This window comes from Bipolaris victoriae, assembly GCF_000527765.1.
Source record: "Bipolaris victoriae FI3 unplaced genomic scaffold scaffold_7, whole genome shotgun sequence".
Classification (NCBI taxonomy): Eukaryota; Fungi; Ascomycota; class Dothideomycetes; order Pleosporales; family Pleosporaceae; genus Bipolaris; species Bipolaris victoriae.
The window spans coordinates 87,009-101,413 of NW_014575385.1; the positions used below are offsets into that span (position 1 = coordinate 87,009).

The 14,405-nt window shown below is 48.2% G+C and overlaps 3 protein-coding genes across 3 annotated transcripts; 1 reads left to right on the forward strand and 2 right to left on the reverse strand.

The window, feature by feature from the left end:
- Window positions 1–1,623: 1,623 nt before the first annotated feature.
- Window positions 1,624–3,980, reverse strand: COCVIDRAFT_12188 (hypothetical protein; the record flags this gene model as incomplete). The annotated part of the gene is made up of 4 exons (XM_014705572.1): window positions 1,624–2,429; window positions 2,480–3,628; window positions 3,679–3,908; window positions 3,961–3,980. 4 exons carry the CDS (start codon window positions 3,978–3,980, stop codon window positions 1,624–1,626), a joined length of 2,205 nt encoding a protein of 734 aa, XP_014561058.1.
- Window positions 3,981–4,821: 841 nt separating this feature from the next.
- Window positions 4,822–6,685, reverse strand: COCVIDRAFT_87479 (hypothetical protein; the record flags this gene model as incomplete). Its single annotated transcript, XM_014705634.1, has 4 exons — window positions 4,822–5,097; window positions 5,153–5,225; window positions 5,278–5,887; window positions 5,929–6,685. 4 exons carry the CDS (start codon window positions 6,683–6,685, stop codon window positions 4,822–4,824), a joined length of 1,716 nt encoding a protein of 571 aa, XP_014561120.1.
- A 4,667-nt stretch (window positions 6,686–11,352) lies between these two features.
- On the forward strand, window positions 11,353–14,220 carry COCVIDRAFT_87522 (hypothetical protein; the record flags this gene model as incomplete). The annotated part of the gene is made up of 9 exons (XM_014705635.1): window positions 11,353–11,403; window positions 11,454–11,529; window positions 11,648–11,711; window positions 11,759–12,225; window positions 12,274–12,515; window positions 12,619–13,252; window positions 13,301–13,527; window positions 13,595–13,608; window positions 13,659–14,220. The coding sequence occupies 9 exons, from the start codon at window positions 11,353–11,355 to the stop codon at window positions 14,218–14,220; spliced, it is 2,337 nt and encodes a 778-aa protein (XP_014561121.1).
- Window positions 14,221–14,405: the final 185 nt, after the last annotated feature.

Here is a 14,405-nt window from a genome sequence, read left to right on the forward strand (position 1 = left end):
CCCTCGTAAAGTAAGCTTTTGTCCACAGTTGGTGTGGTGTGGTGTGTGCACAGACCACACTACATCTGTCTGTCTCTCTTTTGTCTGTCGTCTGTGTCTCACGTGTTATTCACCGATGACAGCCACTCTCTCACTCTCACTACCCGCGCTAAGCCTGTTTATCGCGCCTTTTTCTCATCTTTGTTACTTTTCCCTGTTTTCGGATCTTCCGTCCTTGGCGCGCGCGCCGACAAAACTGTCTTTTCTACTTGGAACTTTTTCGTATACTCGGTTATCCCAATTCTTTTACCCTCCTTTTTTTTCGTTCTTTCCTGATTCAAAGAAGCGCAGAGGATAAAGAGAAAGGGAAAGATGTGTTTTTGCTTTTCTTTCTCGGGTATCTAGCATGGTATCCGGTTTGTTTGCTTTTCTTCGTTGCTTGAACCACCCCCTCCTCTCTGCCCCCTCCCCTCCCCCCCTCTTCCCCCCCTGGACCCTGAACGGGGACCAAGACCAAAAAACAAAGTTCGTTCGCGTCGTCCTGTCCCCTTCTTTCGCACTCTTTGTCTTGTCTATAGTAAGTACGCGTGCCTTTTTTGCCCGATAGGAAAAGAAAACCGGAATTTCCGATATAGTAAAAAGGAAAAAAGTGGAGCATGCGGCTTGCTTTGAGTTCACCAAGTTCTGCGCCGGACTTCGTCTCAACGCGGCACGGCTGCAAGCAGCCTTGGTTAGAGTTTCCTGCATCTCGTCAAACGCGATGCGAGTGAAAAATATCATCAAAATTTTAAATTAAACATAGGTTTCGTGTGGTGGTTATCGCGGTCGTTGCGAATTGCCCTGCGTAGTTCTCTCGTTTCTAGTTGGAAGGGGGGGGGGGGGNGCGCGTGGGAGGGAGGGGTATGTGTGAGTGTGGGTGGTGTGTGCAAGAGAACGACAGACAGATAGACGTGTCACGCGCATGCAGGGGTCCCAAAAGACGAATTACTTGCCAACGCTCGTGGTCGTGGGGGTTCAATGGGTATCATGTGTGCAATTCCGATTCTAAAATTCTACCGCCTTTGGGCTGATATGTGCCAAAACACCCCGTGCAAAGTGGGTCCAAATGCAACATCTGGCTATATTCCCTAGCCGTTATATCTCTCTTTCATCTTTGTACCTTTCTCTTACGCTCTCCACGCCATCTGAGATAGCCCGGGTAGCCGCCCACAGCGCCCGGATCCCTTATGGATCCGCGGCGTAGCATTGCAGCACCCACCACCGCTTGATTGTCGGCCATTCATTTTAAGGCGTCCTTGCTTCTGCTCGCTGTCCAATGAATTCTATGGTACATCATTCAGTACGCAATCACTATTTGCTGCCGTTGCTCTGTATTGTTCCGATAGCTCCCGTTGCTTTGACGATGTGGGCGTGTCTGGGCGCGCTAACGGCTTCTCAACCGCATCCTTAGCCGGGCCCTCATCCGGGACGATTCAAAACCAGCCTAAACTCTTGGTAGGGCTTTCTGTCCGGTCCAAAGCTGACACAGGCACAACGGCCTTGGTATCAAAGATCACCTCCCTGTTGGGAGGGAAGGGGGAGGGGTGGGAGGGGTGTACGGTCCGAGGTGGATGGGGCTGAGCACCTCCGTGGTGGACATGGGCTTCATGGTACCAGACCCTCCGGTTCTTCTCCTTGCCATTGCTCGAATAATTGCCGCACACGATACTCCGTAGCCCAGCCGATGTCAGACTCAATGTCCCTCAGAAGGTCTAAGACAACTTGGCGTTCTCGTGGATCGCTCAAGCACTGACCAGCTGTGAACAAGGGCTGTACGGAATGAATCCGAACGGCCTCATCTGACCGAGCCAGCGAGATTCCAACGATCTCACGGCTGTGCTTTTGGCATGTCGCAAGCACAGATTGATACGAGTTCATGCGCGCAACCAGCGTGCTACGGCCTTGCGTCGACTCGTGCGGCTTGTTCATGAAGAGAAGGATCTGCGCCATGTGGTATGTTTGCATAGTCGCAGCGCACATGGGGATCGAGTACCACACTTCGCTGAACATGGCTGCGTTCTCGTTTGCTGGAGATTGACCGGGGATGTGTGAAGGTGTGACCCTGGCCGAGGGCTGGAATGTGGGAGGGAGACCGTCGTACCAGACCTGGAGCTGCTTTCGTAGACTGAACCAGTATTCGAGCAGTGTGCGCTGCGGAATACCGCCCCAGCTAACTCCAGATGGGCTGGCAATCTCGTCACCAGCAGCCATGAAGTTGACTAGTTTAGCCATGAGCCAAACAAGAGCGTTGCATACAAGATCTTCTCGCATGGTAGCATCGCCTTCTTCAAGGTAGCCACTCGTTGCAATGTTGCTCGGCATGATGAAGCCTTGCTCATCAATCATGAGACCCGCGTCCCTCCAGATAGCCAAGTCTTCAGTATCAAGCCTTGTGTGTGTTTTCTCGATGACTTTTGATAATGTCAGCAAGATCTTTTAGATGTCTCATATATATACTTACAGGCTGCAAGCATATCCTGCCTAGCAATATTCCAAAAAGTCGCCCTACGAGCCTTGGAAGTCATGTTGAAATTCGACAGCGGGGATGTTGATGTGGGCGTTGGTAGTTGTAGTGGCATACCGTGCTCCTGGGAAAGGACCAGAAGAGACTTGGCACCGTTCAGGTGCTTGGCCCATTCCGAAACGGATGTGTCGAGGAACTCGTAGGCGCACAAAATGGCGGAGGCTGCAAGAAGATCGTCTGTGTTGGATGCAAACGATGTGTTGCTCGAAGTCCGTCGTCGTTTGGGGACTGGTCCGTCAAAGGCCGAGGAAGGGTACCTTTGCTCACATTCTGATTCGTCAGGAGAAGAGACGACATCCATCTTCAGAGCGTGCAGTAGCAATGACACGGCAGTGTCATAATATATGGCAGCCTTGTGCTTCCAGTCTACCAGTTGCGCATCTGGATACTGGGCCATCCGAGCTTGGTATGCGGCGCTACCTCCTATGACGGAGTTGCGTCCCTGAACACGTGCAAGTGCCTTGGCAGCACACGCAACAGCCGCAAACTTGAGTAGTGGATTCTCACGCGCTTTTACAGGAACATACGAGGCAAAGTATGTTCCGATGTCGAAGAGATCCATCCAGTATCCAGGGCCCTCTGAGAAGTGCCGTAGGAGGAAGGCAATCTCTTGGTCGTCTTGAGGTGACATGCCGCCATCCGAACGCGGCACTGATCGTCTGGAGCTGGATATGGAAACAGACCGATGCATTCGATCGGAAGAGTCGTATGGTGAGTTGAGGCGAGGATCAATAGGTGGCGATGCAGCAGCAGAAACGGTGTAGTCCATGATTGGATGTATGCGTCGGTTGCATAATGACATGGGTGGTGACATGGGCGTTCCTACTGTGGAGGTGGGAGGTGACTGCATCAGAGGCGGTAGGGCCTCAAGTTCGGGAGTGTAGCAGAACGGTATGCTGGTAGGCGCTAGTTCGGGTCCCAAACTGGATGGTGTGCTGGTAACTGATTGGAATGTGCTGTGTGTACGCCATGAGCCTAATGAGCGAGCCTCAAATGGTCCTGGTGATTCCATGGAAGCTGTCGACATGTTGTCAAAGTCCGGTGTGCCAGGATCAAGATATGGATTGGTGGTGTTGATGAATGTGACTGGCGTCGAGTTAGCGAGCAAGCTGAAGAGGATGCATCGGTATACTAACCATGCTTGGGAATGTCTATCCAGATGGCATCGTCATCAAATGTGTTCTTGTATGCATAGAAGCCCTTGAGGGAGTTTTCATCGCCCGAGTCGTCTCCATTCATGGAGGCATTGTGTTGGTGGCGGAAGACGATGCCAGAGCTTGGTATGCATTCTCTGGAAGCCTTTGTGCATTGCCCACAGACAGGCTTCTTCTCATCGCACTTCAGCTTCCGCTGACGGCAAGTTAGGCTGTAGCAAGGTCAGGAGGCGACAGCATAGTTAGTAGTCCAACGCCACTTACCATCCGGTTCGTGAACGCATCTCAAAGGGATTTAAGTGTGTGGGTCCAAGTCTGGAGAGCTCTAAAGTACACAGCCTCTTGGCGAGGAATGTGGGTATGAGGGAGCATCCACATGGATCGAAGAGAGCTGCCCTATATCTATATCAGCATGATGGAGGGAGATAGAGCGTTTGAAACTCGATGGTTAGATGCGGGGTCTAGCATGGGTGTTCACGCCAGTTGCGGATCCACCGTCACCATGAACAAGGTCGGGAAAATCTACCAAGGGGTTGCCTCTGGACTAGTGCATCATCTGAATCGCTTTCGCATAGCCCAATCCGGCTGGTGTAGGAGAGCCCAGGCTTCAGCGTACAGGGACTGTGATGGGCCTGCACGCACACGCCAGGTCGCGTCAAGCGCCGCAGTCAGCCGAGTCATGGCCGAAGTGCAGTGCGCACATCACTGTTAGACGCTTGAGACGTGCACTGGTGGACGCCCAGCCGGAATGGTGGGCGCTAACTTGCCACTTTAGTTAAAGTTTTCGTACGCTGCACATTCGGCTAAGGATGCTGGTCGGCCCGTCTTCTGGGACTACCAGCGCATTAGATGCATCCTACCCTGTTCGGAACTTCTCTTCCTGCTGTCCTGCCAAGCGTACATACGGCCTATTGGAGCGGGCGGACTTACTTCCATGCCCTCACCAAAGCCCTCGAGATCCGTTGTGAGCGTTAAGAGCGGCAACCCGACCGTCTTCTTTTATCATTGGAATGCTGCATCTTCGATGAACGTGCAAGCGTCAAAAGATAGTGGCCCCCCCTTCACCGCCCCCCCTCCCCCGTCGCCCGTCCACCCGTGCCCGCGTGTGGTGGCTGGGATCTTGGACTATTGCGACACCTTCTGCTTCTTCTTCGGTCGTTCTGGCACCGCTTCCGCGGCGTCACCCTCGCTCTCCGCATCATCCATCTCTGCATCACTGTCGGAGCCGCTGCTCTGATGGTCTGAGTCAAACTCCTCGCCAACCTCTGATTCCGAGTCTGCTTGGAAATCCTCATCAACACTTTCGTCATCCTCATCGGCACTACCGCGGTTTGCTGGTGCTCCATCGTCACTCGATGCAAGATCTTCGTCTTGAAGTGCTGCTGCAAGAATAGCTCCCGACTTCGCATTGCCTCATTAGCACAGACCACGAGACCCGGGGAGTTTTTCTACTTACGTCATCTGCCATCTCATTCTTCGTCTTGATACCTTTGGCACGGAAGAAATTCTCCAAAGGTTGTTGCTCCTCACTATTGCGTGTTAGTCCCACTGAATCACGGCATGTATAAAATGATTACGTACCGATTAATGTTGGAGAACTGGTGTTCTGCCATGCCGTTCTTCATCGTGAAGGTGATATCGAACGTACGACTTGCGGCCATGGCCCCGCCAACACGCGACATCGTCACTGATTGGATGTTGTCCATGCTGATGTAGGTGGCCGGCTTGGGAATGAACATGAATGCTTTGTCGAGGCAGAAAAGGTGACCTTCGTTAGCCTTGATGGAGCACTTAACACCAGACTGCTCGTGGTGACTGATGAAGTCCCGAGATGGTCTGGTGATACGTTTTCCACTAAGACCACGGAAGATATCAGCTACAACCGTAGCAATAGGCGCTTCATAGTGTGACTGAAGCCTGTCCTTGTACTTGTCCTCGAGTAAGTCTCCCTTCATGTTCAGATCTAGGTTGACTTCCTCGTCGCGCTTGAACTGCATCACAAGGAACGGGTACCGTGTCTGACCCTGTCTTAAGGGCGGGTCCAGACCGATGGTGATCAAAGTGTGCATGTCGTCAGGCTTTGGCAAAACCATAAACTTCTTGACCGAGTCAAATTGGATCTTGTAGTCGTATGTTTTACCACGCAACCGGAACGAGCTCTCGTACATGTCGATATCGAAACGACCCCTGCCTCAGTGTTAGCACCCAGGATGTAACTGCAAATCCAGAAACCATACCTAGGAGTAAGATGCAGGATATCCAAGAATGTGGCAAATGTGTCACCCGCAACTTCGCCAATCTCAGCCTTCTCCATCAATGTCTCGTAGAATAGATTAGCCGCATTCGTCTCTTCACCATCCTCTGCACCAGAAGCATCCTCTCCATCTTCAGTCTTCTCCTTCTTGGATGCCAAACCGGGTATGTAGAAGCGCATCTCAACAAGCTGGTCCCGGGCGCCAGCAGATTTCTTGCCTCTAAACCTGGCTCCTCCAAGTTGGCCATTCGCGCCCGAATCACTGTCGGCTGGAAGCGAGAAATCGACTGCGACTTCGTTCTTGCCGGCCAAGTTGGTGTTGGAAACTTCGGTGTACGGTACTTCGAATGCGGGACGGTTGGCGACGTTGAAAGTGAGCTCGGCCTTGCCAAAGTCGGCCTTTCCCCAATTCCAACCACGCAGAGCGTGCTCTCGATTGTCCAAACTTATGCCATACCAAGTTTTGAAGACTTTTGCTACACGGTCGAAATCCTCCTGCTTGAACCCATCAAGCTGTATTATGCCATCATTACGTGAGAGGATCTTGACTTCGTACCCGCGCGCCGCTCGGCTCCACTGCGCTTGGATAATCTGTGACTGGTCGCAAGTGTAGGTTTCGCCGTTCGCTGGCTTCCAGCCAAATCCTGAGTCGGAGAATCGAGTCGCACCAGGCTTTCGTGAGAGGTTGAGATAAATGTCGTTGAATGCCTCCCTGTGCGGCGTTAGCTTTCTCATCAAATATATCGTGCAAAGAGCGTCCTCACATATTAGCGATCGCACTGAAAATTCCAATAGTTGTGAAGGTAAGAGGTGGCGGGAATTGGTCGCTGGGAAGGCAGCAGCGGCGTTGTTGTTGCTAGAAAGTTGTTGCTCTCACTGGCAAACGCGTTCTGTGATTATGTAATAACCTTAGTCGCCCACCTCACGTGATAGCGCGCCTTCTCCTCTCGCGCCCCCTCACTATCATATTACTTGCCTCAAACGGCCCAGCTATCTTACATTTTACTTTACTTTACTTCAATTGGAATTTTGTTCATAGAATATAATGAAAGCCTTCATGGAGAAGCTTTATTGATTAATGAACAGTGATGGTGCTAACCTATGCCATGGAAACGCGGGTGCACACAAAGTACTTGAAGATTGCGTTCTGGTATTAAGATAGCAGTGTGAAAACGAGTCGTCACAATTTAGTATATTACTTTTAAGTGCGTTGATACATATCTTGCGGGAGGCTACAATGTACTGGCTATCAGCTTCAAGCAACTACATTCTCCACTCTCCCAATTCGCATGTTGATCTGTTTGTCACAACACAATCAGACTAGTTGTTAGAAAGTCTCTCCCTTGATTTTTCTTGACTTAACTTCGCTGATGGAAACCCCATTGATCAAGGCAAATGGGCTGATTCTCATCATCTGTGCTCTTGAAAATTCGGCAGTCAGCACTACTTCTTATCGTCTGAGAGCTCTATACGAACATTCCATGGCTCAGCTTTTTCGACATCTACGACTGGCTTTGGATGCACAAGCCACAAAAAGGGTGCCTTGGCAGACATGGAATATACACTGTCTGACTCGGGGTTGCGTGTATCATTCGCTTACCTTAACCACCAAAGCCTACGATGTCTGCCAACCTTGATTTCTGCCACGCTATGATCTGATAAGTGAGCCGGTGCGGCCCAGGCCATTCTATCCCTGTTGCTATACAATCGGGTCATGTATAGATTTCGGGGCACTGTAACTACATTGGCGTCTGTTGAAGCAGAAAAGGGTAAGCAAATCCTTTACCATATAACTGCATAGGACGTGCCTTGGAAAACATGGCTACATCCTGATTAGATTGAGTAACACTATCTGTTGGCTCTCAGATATAGTAAGCTATGTGTCGTGTTTTGGGTAGTTCCAAGTTGTTTGGTGTATTAATGGTGGGTCTTTTATACAAAACAGGTAGTTATACCGGTACACTTCACAACGGCCCCGGTCACATCTCGGACCGTTTTATCCGATAGCATGACGTCGCATGGGTTGATCTTTTAGCGCTTCCAGTACAACGGTTGCCGCAAGTAATCGCCCATGGACGCTGTTTGCATTTCTTGATGGTATCGTTCACCCCAGCTTACCGGAAACTTGGATGTCTGAAGTAAAGCCGGAGTTCCGTCATGACGCAACATTTTCTCCGGGTACGTATTCGCTTCTGCTAGACTGTAACCATGGTCCCATATGGGCCCATTATTGTCACAGCCTGGAACGCCTGCCCCTAGCTATCGACTACGCCTACTGTCTGCCCACTCTTAGTACCCTGGACTAGAACATGTATTGGCATCAAGGTCTTCGTGGTGGTGGACGGCATACAGGGATACTATTTGGCTGAGCTATGTGTATATATGCAACCATACACAATTTCCTATTTCTGCTTAGTCATATACATATCTCTACGATGTTTTCCTTGTATCTTTTAGTCGAAGCTTTGTAACGAAGTAGAATAACATAGGACTTCCCATCTAGAAGAAAGCAGCAGCAATCAACGTCTGTGTTTCTCTCTCCCACAGTACCCCTCCTTCTAATTGAGTGTTCGAACAATATCAACGCAAGTAATACATGGAGTCACATACACTACTCAGTGATTGATTCAAGGTTGAGAAATTCTGTGCCTATGCTGACGCATTTCTGATAAGACTTCAGGTATTGCCTACACGTTTGGTTCGAGGGGGTCAAACACCGATACCAAGCTTCGCGAGCGGTTGTAAGCGATTCATTAATCCATCGGCTTAGCGTAGCTCATCGGATGTTGAAACGAGACCTTTCGAGAGCCACTTTTGACTAGTGCAGATCTTTGTTTTTTGCCATCGTGTTTTTGTCGAGTCAAGATTTCTGGTATAGTCGTTTTACTTGTCTTTTAAGTGAAATTTGCTCAGCGGATTTTCGACTAGTAGAGCGAGGTAACATTAAAATTACACCAGGAGATCTTACAAATACCCTTAGCGCCCTATGATCTACATAGCTGGCCACACTAGTACGCTGTTTAGACGATATCCTAGCTGTGTATGTTAGGCCTTTCTGTATGAAGGTTGAAGTATTGCGAATCAATTCCTTAATGAAGCCCTCACCCGAATTGGTTGAACTATTGGTAAACCCTAGATTTCCAATACTAGCTTACTAATTTTCACCCCTTGACACAATACGTATCGACTTTTCTGTTTTCCCCTCACAATTAGTATGCATTACTCTCTTGTGATAAAGGGAGCAATACTAGCACAGCTTTGATCACGTAAACGCAAATAATTGGTGTTTAGTGAGAATGAGACAGGAAAGGCGCCAGTATGTGTGATAGTTCGCTTGAACAACGTGAGACATACCACCAGGCTCAACATATCTAGATAATTCCCGAATAGCGGCGTCAAATGGGCTACTTGTGCTTCTCCTCCAAAGCGATTCAGCTATGATATTACAGTTTCGTAGAAGACAGCATCATTACCGACACCTTTTGCTGTCAGGTTTGACTACCAAGATAGCGAAGCACCACAGGGTACGCATTGAGTCTCCGCGACTCGACAGGGCGAACAGTGAAAAAAACTAGAATTTATGTGGATTAGTGATCTTTTGGTTCAACACCGCTATGCATGAGGTCTTAGACGTTGGATGGCGTCGCCGTGTGGTGATCTAGTTGGTGTCGCATGCGTCCGACAGGCGCTTGGAGAGAGGGGTTACTATGCTGCACTCATAATTACGCCCGTAACTATACAAGGCACTCACTCAAATGTGATCGAGCTGCATAGATCACAGAACCCAATCGTGATAAGTGAATGAGGTATGTGGCGCACAGCTGGGGCTGAAGCTGAACGGAACAATTCGTCACGGGGCTTTTGACCGATCGTGACGGTGTATGTACGTATCGGATTAGTCTACTTTGCGATTACTTTGCATCGAGCGCTAACACCAACCCATGCCTTTCTCCTTTTGGCTATAATATCCCATACATACTTGTGTAGGTTTACACAACATTTCGCAATGGATCCTCCAAGTTTTGTGTGTATTGGCTTTTGACACTAACTCTTGTATTCAGGATGTTGTCATTGCTCCCAGTCTATTAAATTAGCGTCCTGCACCTGATTTGCGTGATCAGCAACATCAACAACGCATTCCAATGAAGCAGTAGCGTCTCAACCAAAACCCATGGTTATGAGTGTTTTTTGTTGAAACATTCTTCGTAGAGTTATGGTCCCTGCAAGTAGCAGAGATTCGAGCTCTGATACCGGGCCTTACACATGGCAAAAGGACCACGAGGTAAGGATGCACTACGAACCCTTTACCTTGTTTTCTTGTATTCCTTTTTGGAGGGATTGGGTTGGCGTATGATTTGCTAGCAGCTTCGATTTTGGTCTTGGTCGTGGTCCTGACGCTTCATATTCCAGCCCAATTGTTGAGTATCTGTTCCCCTTCTTGCACTATTGATTAGCTTCATGTGCCTTTTGGTTTCCATACCTTTTTGTGTCTTTCTGGTCGTGATATCTTTGAAATCGGGAATCCTTCTCAAAATCCTCCTGTTTTACCTTAATCTTGAGTGGTATGTATACTCTCTGCGCTTCAAGCACATGTCTTTAGTGGAGCAGTCTCTGCCTTCAGTATTAATGAGCAAATAGCCCAAACTGTTGGCTATCCGACCTCTTGGTGGACTACAATACGTAGTACTGGAGTAAAAACAGTCCCTACCAAAACTAAGCCGTTGTTTGTAACCCGTCGCCTTCACCACCGCGCATTATAAAAAAATATCTAACCTACCAGAGTGCTAGAGTTCTATGTACAGAGCGATATTTTATCAGAAAGAATCGTATAAATATATAATGCTGGTGTGGAGTTGGGTCTTACTACTCTTCCGCTGATTTGGTGGGAGACGTTTTCATCCGGGTATCTTGGTCCACCGAGAGCTGACGTTGGATACGTAGTATATGATATGACATGGCTGCTGATTTCCCCTGTACCTTGAAACATTATAACAAGAGTCATGCTAGGCCTAGGAATAATTGGAGTATTGCTTCAATCACTTCAAAATCACATGTACCGGAATCTGTAAGGTGATGCAGAACAGATACGGCATTAGTGTATTGGCGAAGTGGGGCGTGTTAAGCTTTACTTTTTCCGATGTTAATTTTTCTTCCGGAGCGTTAAACAACGAAAGCGCATGCTGTTCCCCGACCGGTTATTTGTGGTTCAGCCAAGTCCGACTACTGTAGTAGCACGGTGCGCTTTAGGCAAGGACCTAGTAAACCCTAAAAGAGTCACAGTTGGCTGATGAGATCATCCATTATAGCCTCAACTTTGAACCTTTGAGTTCGAACATCAAAACTTCATTTACGAGCAGCCGACAGTTTGCGGGGGTGTTTTCTTACCTGATACTGTGACAAATATGGAAGAAAATATAGGACCATCTGCCGACAATATGGCCGGCAAGCGTTCGGTGCGATGATCAACCTGTTCCTCACCGTTGTTCTGACATTTCGGCTGTAGTGCGAATATTGTCGAACAAAAAAAATCCGCTGCGACCGGACTGTTCCGTGCTCAAACTGTAGAATGAATAAAGCCGGTAAGTCTGATGATCAGAAAATCAGTCAGGGTCAAGCCTTGTTCACAGTATAGCCTTGCACCCGGATTCCCAATATGGTGTATCCCTATAGTCCGCGGAGATCCACTAACTAGTCAAGATTGCAAAACAGTTGTACCTGAACAGAAAACCCCAAGAGTAAGAATCAATTTATCTGGAGAGTAGTGCGTATCCAACCTTCCATTTAAGTTAGGTATTTGACTCTGGGTAGTGAGAAGAAGATAGACCGTCTCGAAAGCCGTCTTGCGAGTATCGAAATTATTCTCGCCAAGATTGCTTTGAAGCTGGAGATCAAGGATGCATACACAGTGGTTGATGAGCAGGTTGTTCAGCCGAAATTGTCATCAACTCAAGTCAATGAGAAATCTTCCGTTACCGAGGCCGAGGCGACAACACCTACGCCTTTTGAAGGCGAGACTGGAATGAATAGGCAGTCAGACTATGTGCGAGAGTTGCTCGTTCAGGTGGTTGGTCAGACACCATCGATGGACCAAAATGCAGAAGTTAAAGCAGCCTTGACAGCACTTGAGGAGCTGGTTACGCCCAGCAACCATGGAGATATCTCCCCAAAGCTAAACACTCAGCAACTGACTGACCGATCTGTTACAAAAATTGACAGCGCAAAGTTAGAGCAGCCCCCCTGGAGTGTGGTGAAGGTCGCCATGGATAAGGCACTGGGTTAGTAGTCCCTGGCTTGGGAATACTTGGATCTGCTAACGCTTACAGAACATCCAACTATGATCTTTACTGCTTTCTTCCCTATCATTGATACGAGGAATCTCTATGAAGTCATCGAAGATGTTTATTCCAACCCCACCACGTGCACTACTCCACGTCGAATTTTTGCGTGTGGTGTATTGTTCAATATATTTTCAGAGTATTCATCGGCACCCTGGAGCGGCACTACCAAAGCGGATTTGACAAGGTGCGCGAAACTCACTTTTTCCCTCGACTCCCTTATCAGGATTGTATTGACTATTTCTAGATACGCCTCTTCTAGTATGTCGTCTATTATGATATACTACATAAATGTGCGTCATCTAATTCCAAGCGCTTACAGCTAGGGCACAGTTGGAGCTTGCCATAAGCCAGCTTGGTATACTCATATCAGCTAGCCATGAAAATATTGTAGCTCTAAGCTTGGGTACGGCTTGCGCAGTCGAGATGTGCAAACCGTCACTTGCTTGGATGCTGAATTCCTACGCCGTTGAGCTATGCCAAAATCTAGGTTACCATCGTTTCGCAACCATAAAGAACGACCCAGAAGAGGAGCGGAGACGTAAAATGCACCTGTTTTGGATGGTTTATTACTTCGACAAGCAACTGTCTCTGCGTTTAGGTCGAGCAAGTCTAATCCAAGATTGGGATGTGTCATTGCCTTTCCTTGCCACGGGCGATGCATCGCATAATGTTTTCGAAGAGAATGACATGCTTCCATATTGGGTCAAAGTTGCTAAGGTTCAAGGGCAAACATACGAGAACTTGTTTAGTGCAGCTGCATTCCTTAAAACGCAGACTGAGCGACACCAAACTGCTATAAGTCTCGTTCGTGCGATGGAACAAGCTTGGTATGAACGAGGCTATGTAGGTATCCCTGGCTCCACCAATCTAGCGAGTCCCATCGAAACAGAACTGCCTTTCAATTATAGACAAACATTATGCAAAAACTCTCAAGATGCCCTGAAACAGGGCGCTTATGGCATAGGTCAGTTCTTTTCATCTCTCAATTGGAAAACAGGGCCTAAATATATAGAATATCTTGATGATGTCGAGGATCTGTTTTTTCACACGGATGTTGTAGTACATTACTCAACATGTGCACTTATACACCGGGCAACGTGTTCAGAGAATACATTGAGCCAAGAATGTCTTGAGTCTTCTCGAGCGGCAATATTAGCGCATATGAGGTGTAACGCCCAATTCAACTCAAAAGCCAATACAGAGCTTTGGGCAGGATACATCCATTGGTCCGTCCTTCAGGTACGCAAGATGTGGAAATATTTTAATCATTGACTCGACTTAGTCGACCCGGCTGATGTAAATACAGGCTCCAATCACCCCGTAAGAATCTTCTTGATACATGCAGTAGCTATGGTATTGATTTTGATCAGCTTCATCGTCTTGTTTTGCAACGCAATTCAAACTGCCGATCGCACTGACCTAGATTCCCTCTCAGATTTCGTCACCAGCCTTGAGTCTAGTAAAACAGTCTCCGAGGGCGCAGCAAAGCTATACAGAATGTGTCTTCTTTTCGTGAAAGTAGCCAAAATCTACATCCAAGCAAAAGAGAAAGAGACCAAAAAGGGCCTGGCGTCATCTTTCCCATACCCGGGACAAGGCTTTTTCGACGCGACTGTGCCTGATACCTTTCTAGACTTTAGCACAGTCTCACAGTTTGGCCCGCATCTAAGCGCTCTTGGATTAATGTCCAGTACAGATTGGTCGATGCCTAGTTATGTACCAGATTCAACACCGGAAGGACAGGAGCAATACGCATCGACTGAAGCCATGAGTGGCGTGCAAGATTTCGACGGCGTAGGCATGGGCCAACAAGGCTTGGGTGTAAGCCAAAACTCTGTACAAGACTGGTTCTCAGGATCGCGATATTTGATCAACTTCATGGATTCGGACAACGATATGCAGATGCCTGACATGAACAACCCAAGTTTTTGATTAATAGTTCAAGGCTTGATCTCTCTTCTCTCCACTCGATTTAGCAAATTTGGGTTTCAGGTAGACTTTTTGATCCTCTTTAACCCGATTTCCGATAGAACAATCGACTCCTCTCTATATTATATCAGTCATATAACCTAAAGCAACACCAGACTCATCTCTCAACACCTCAGCATAAGCTCTGC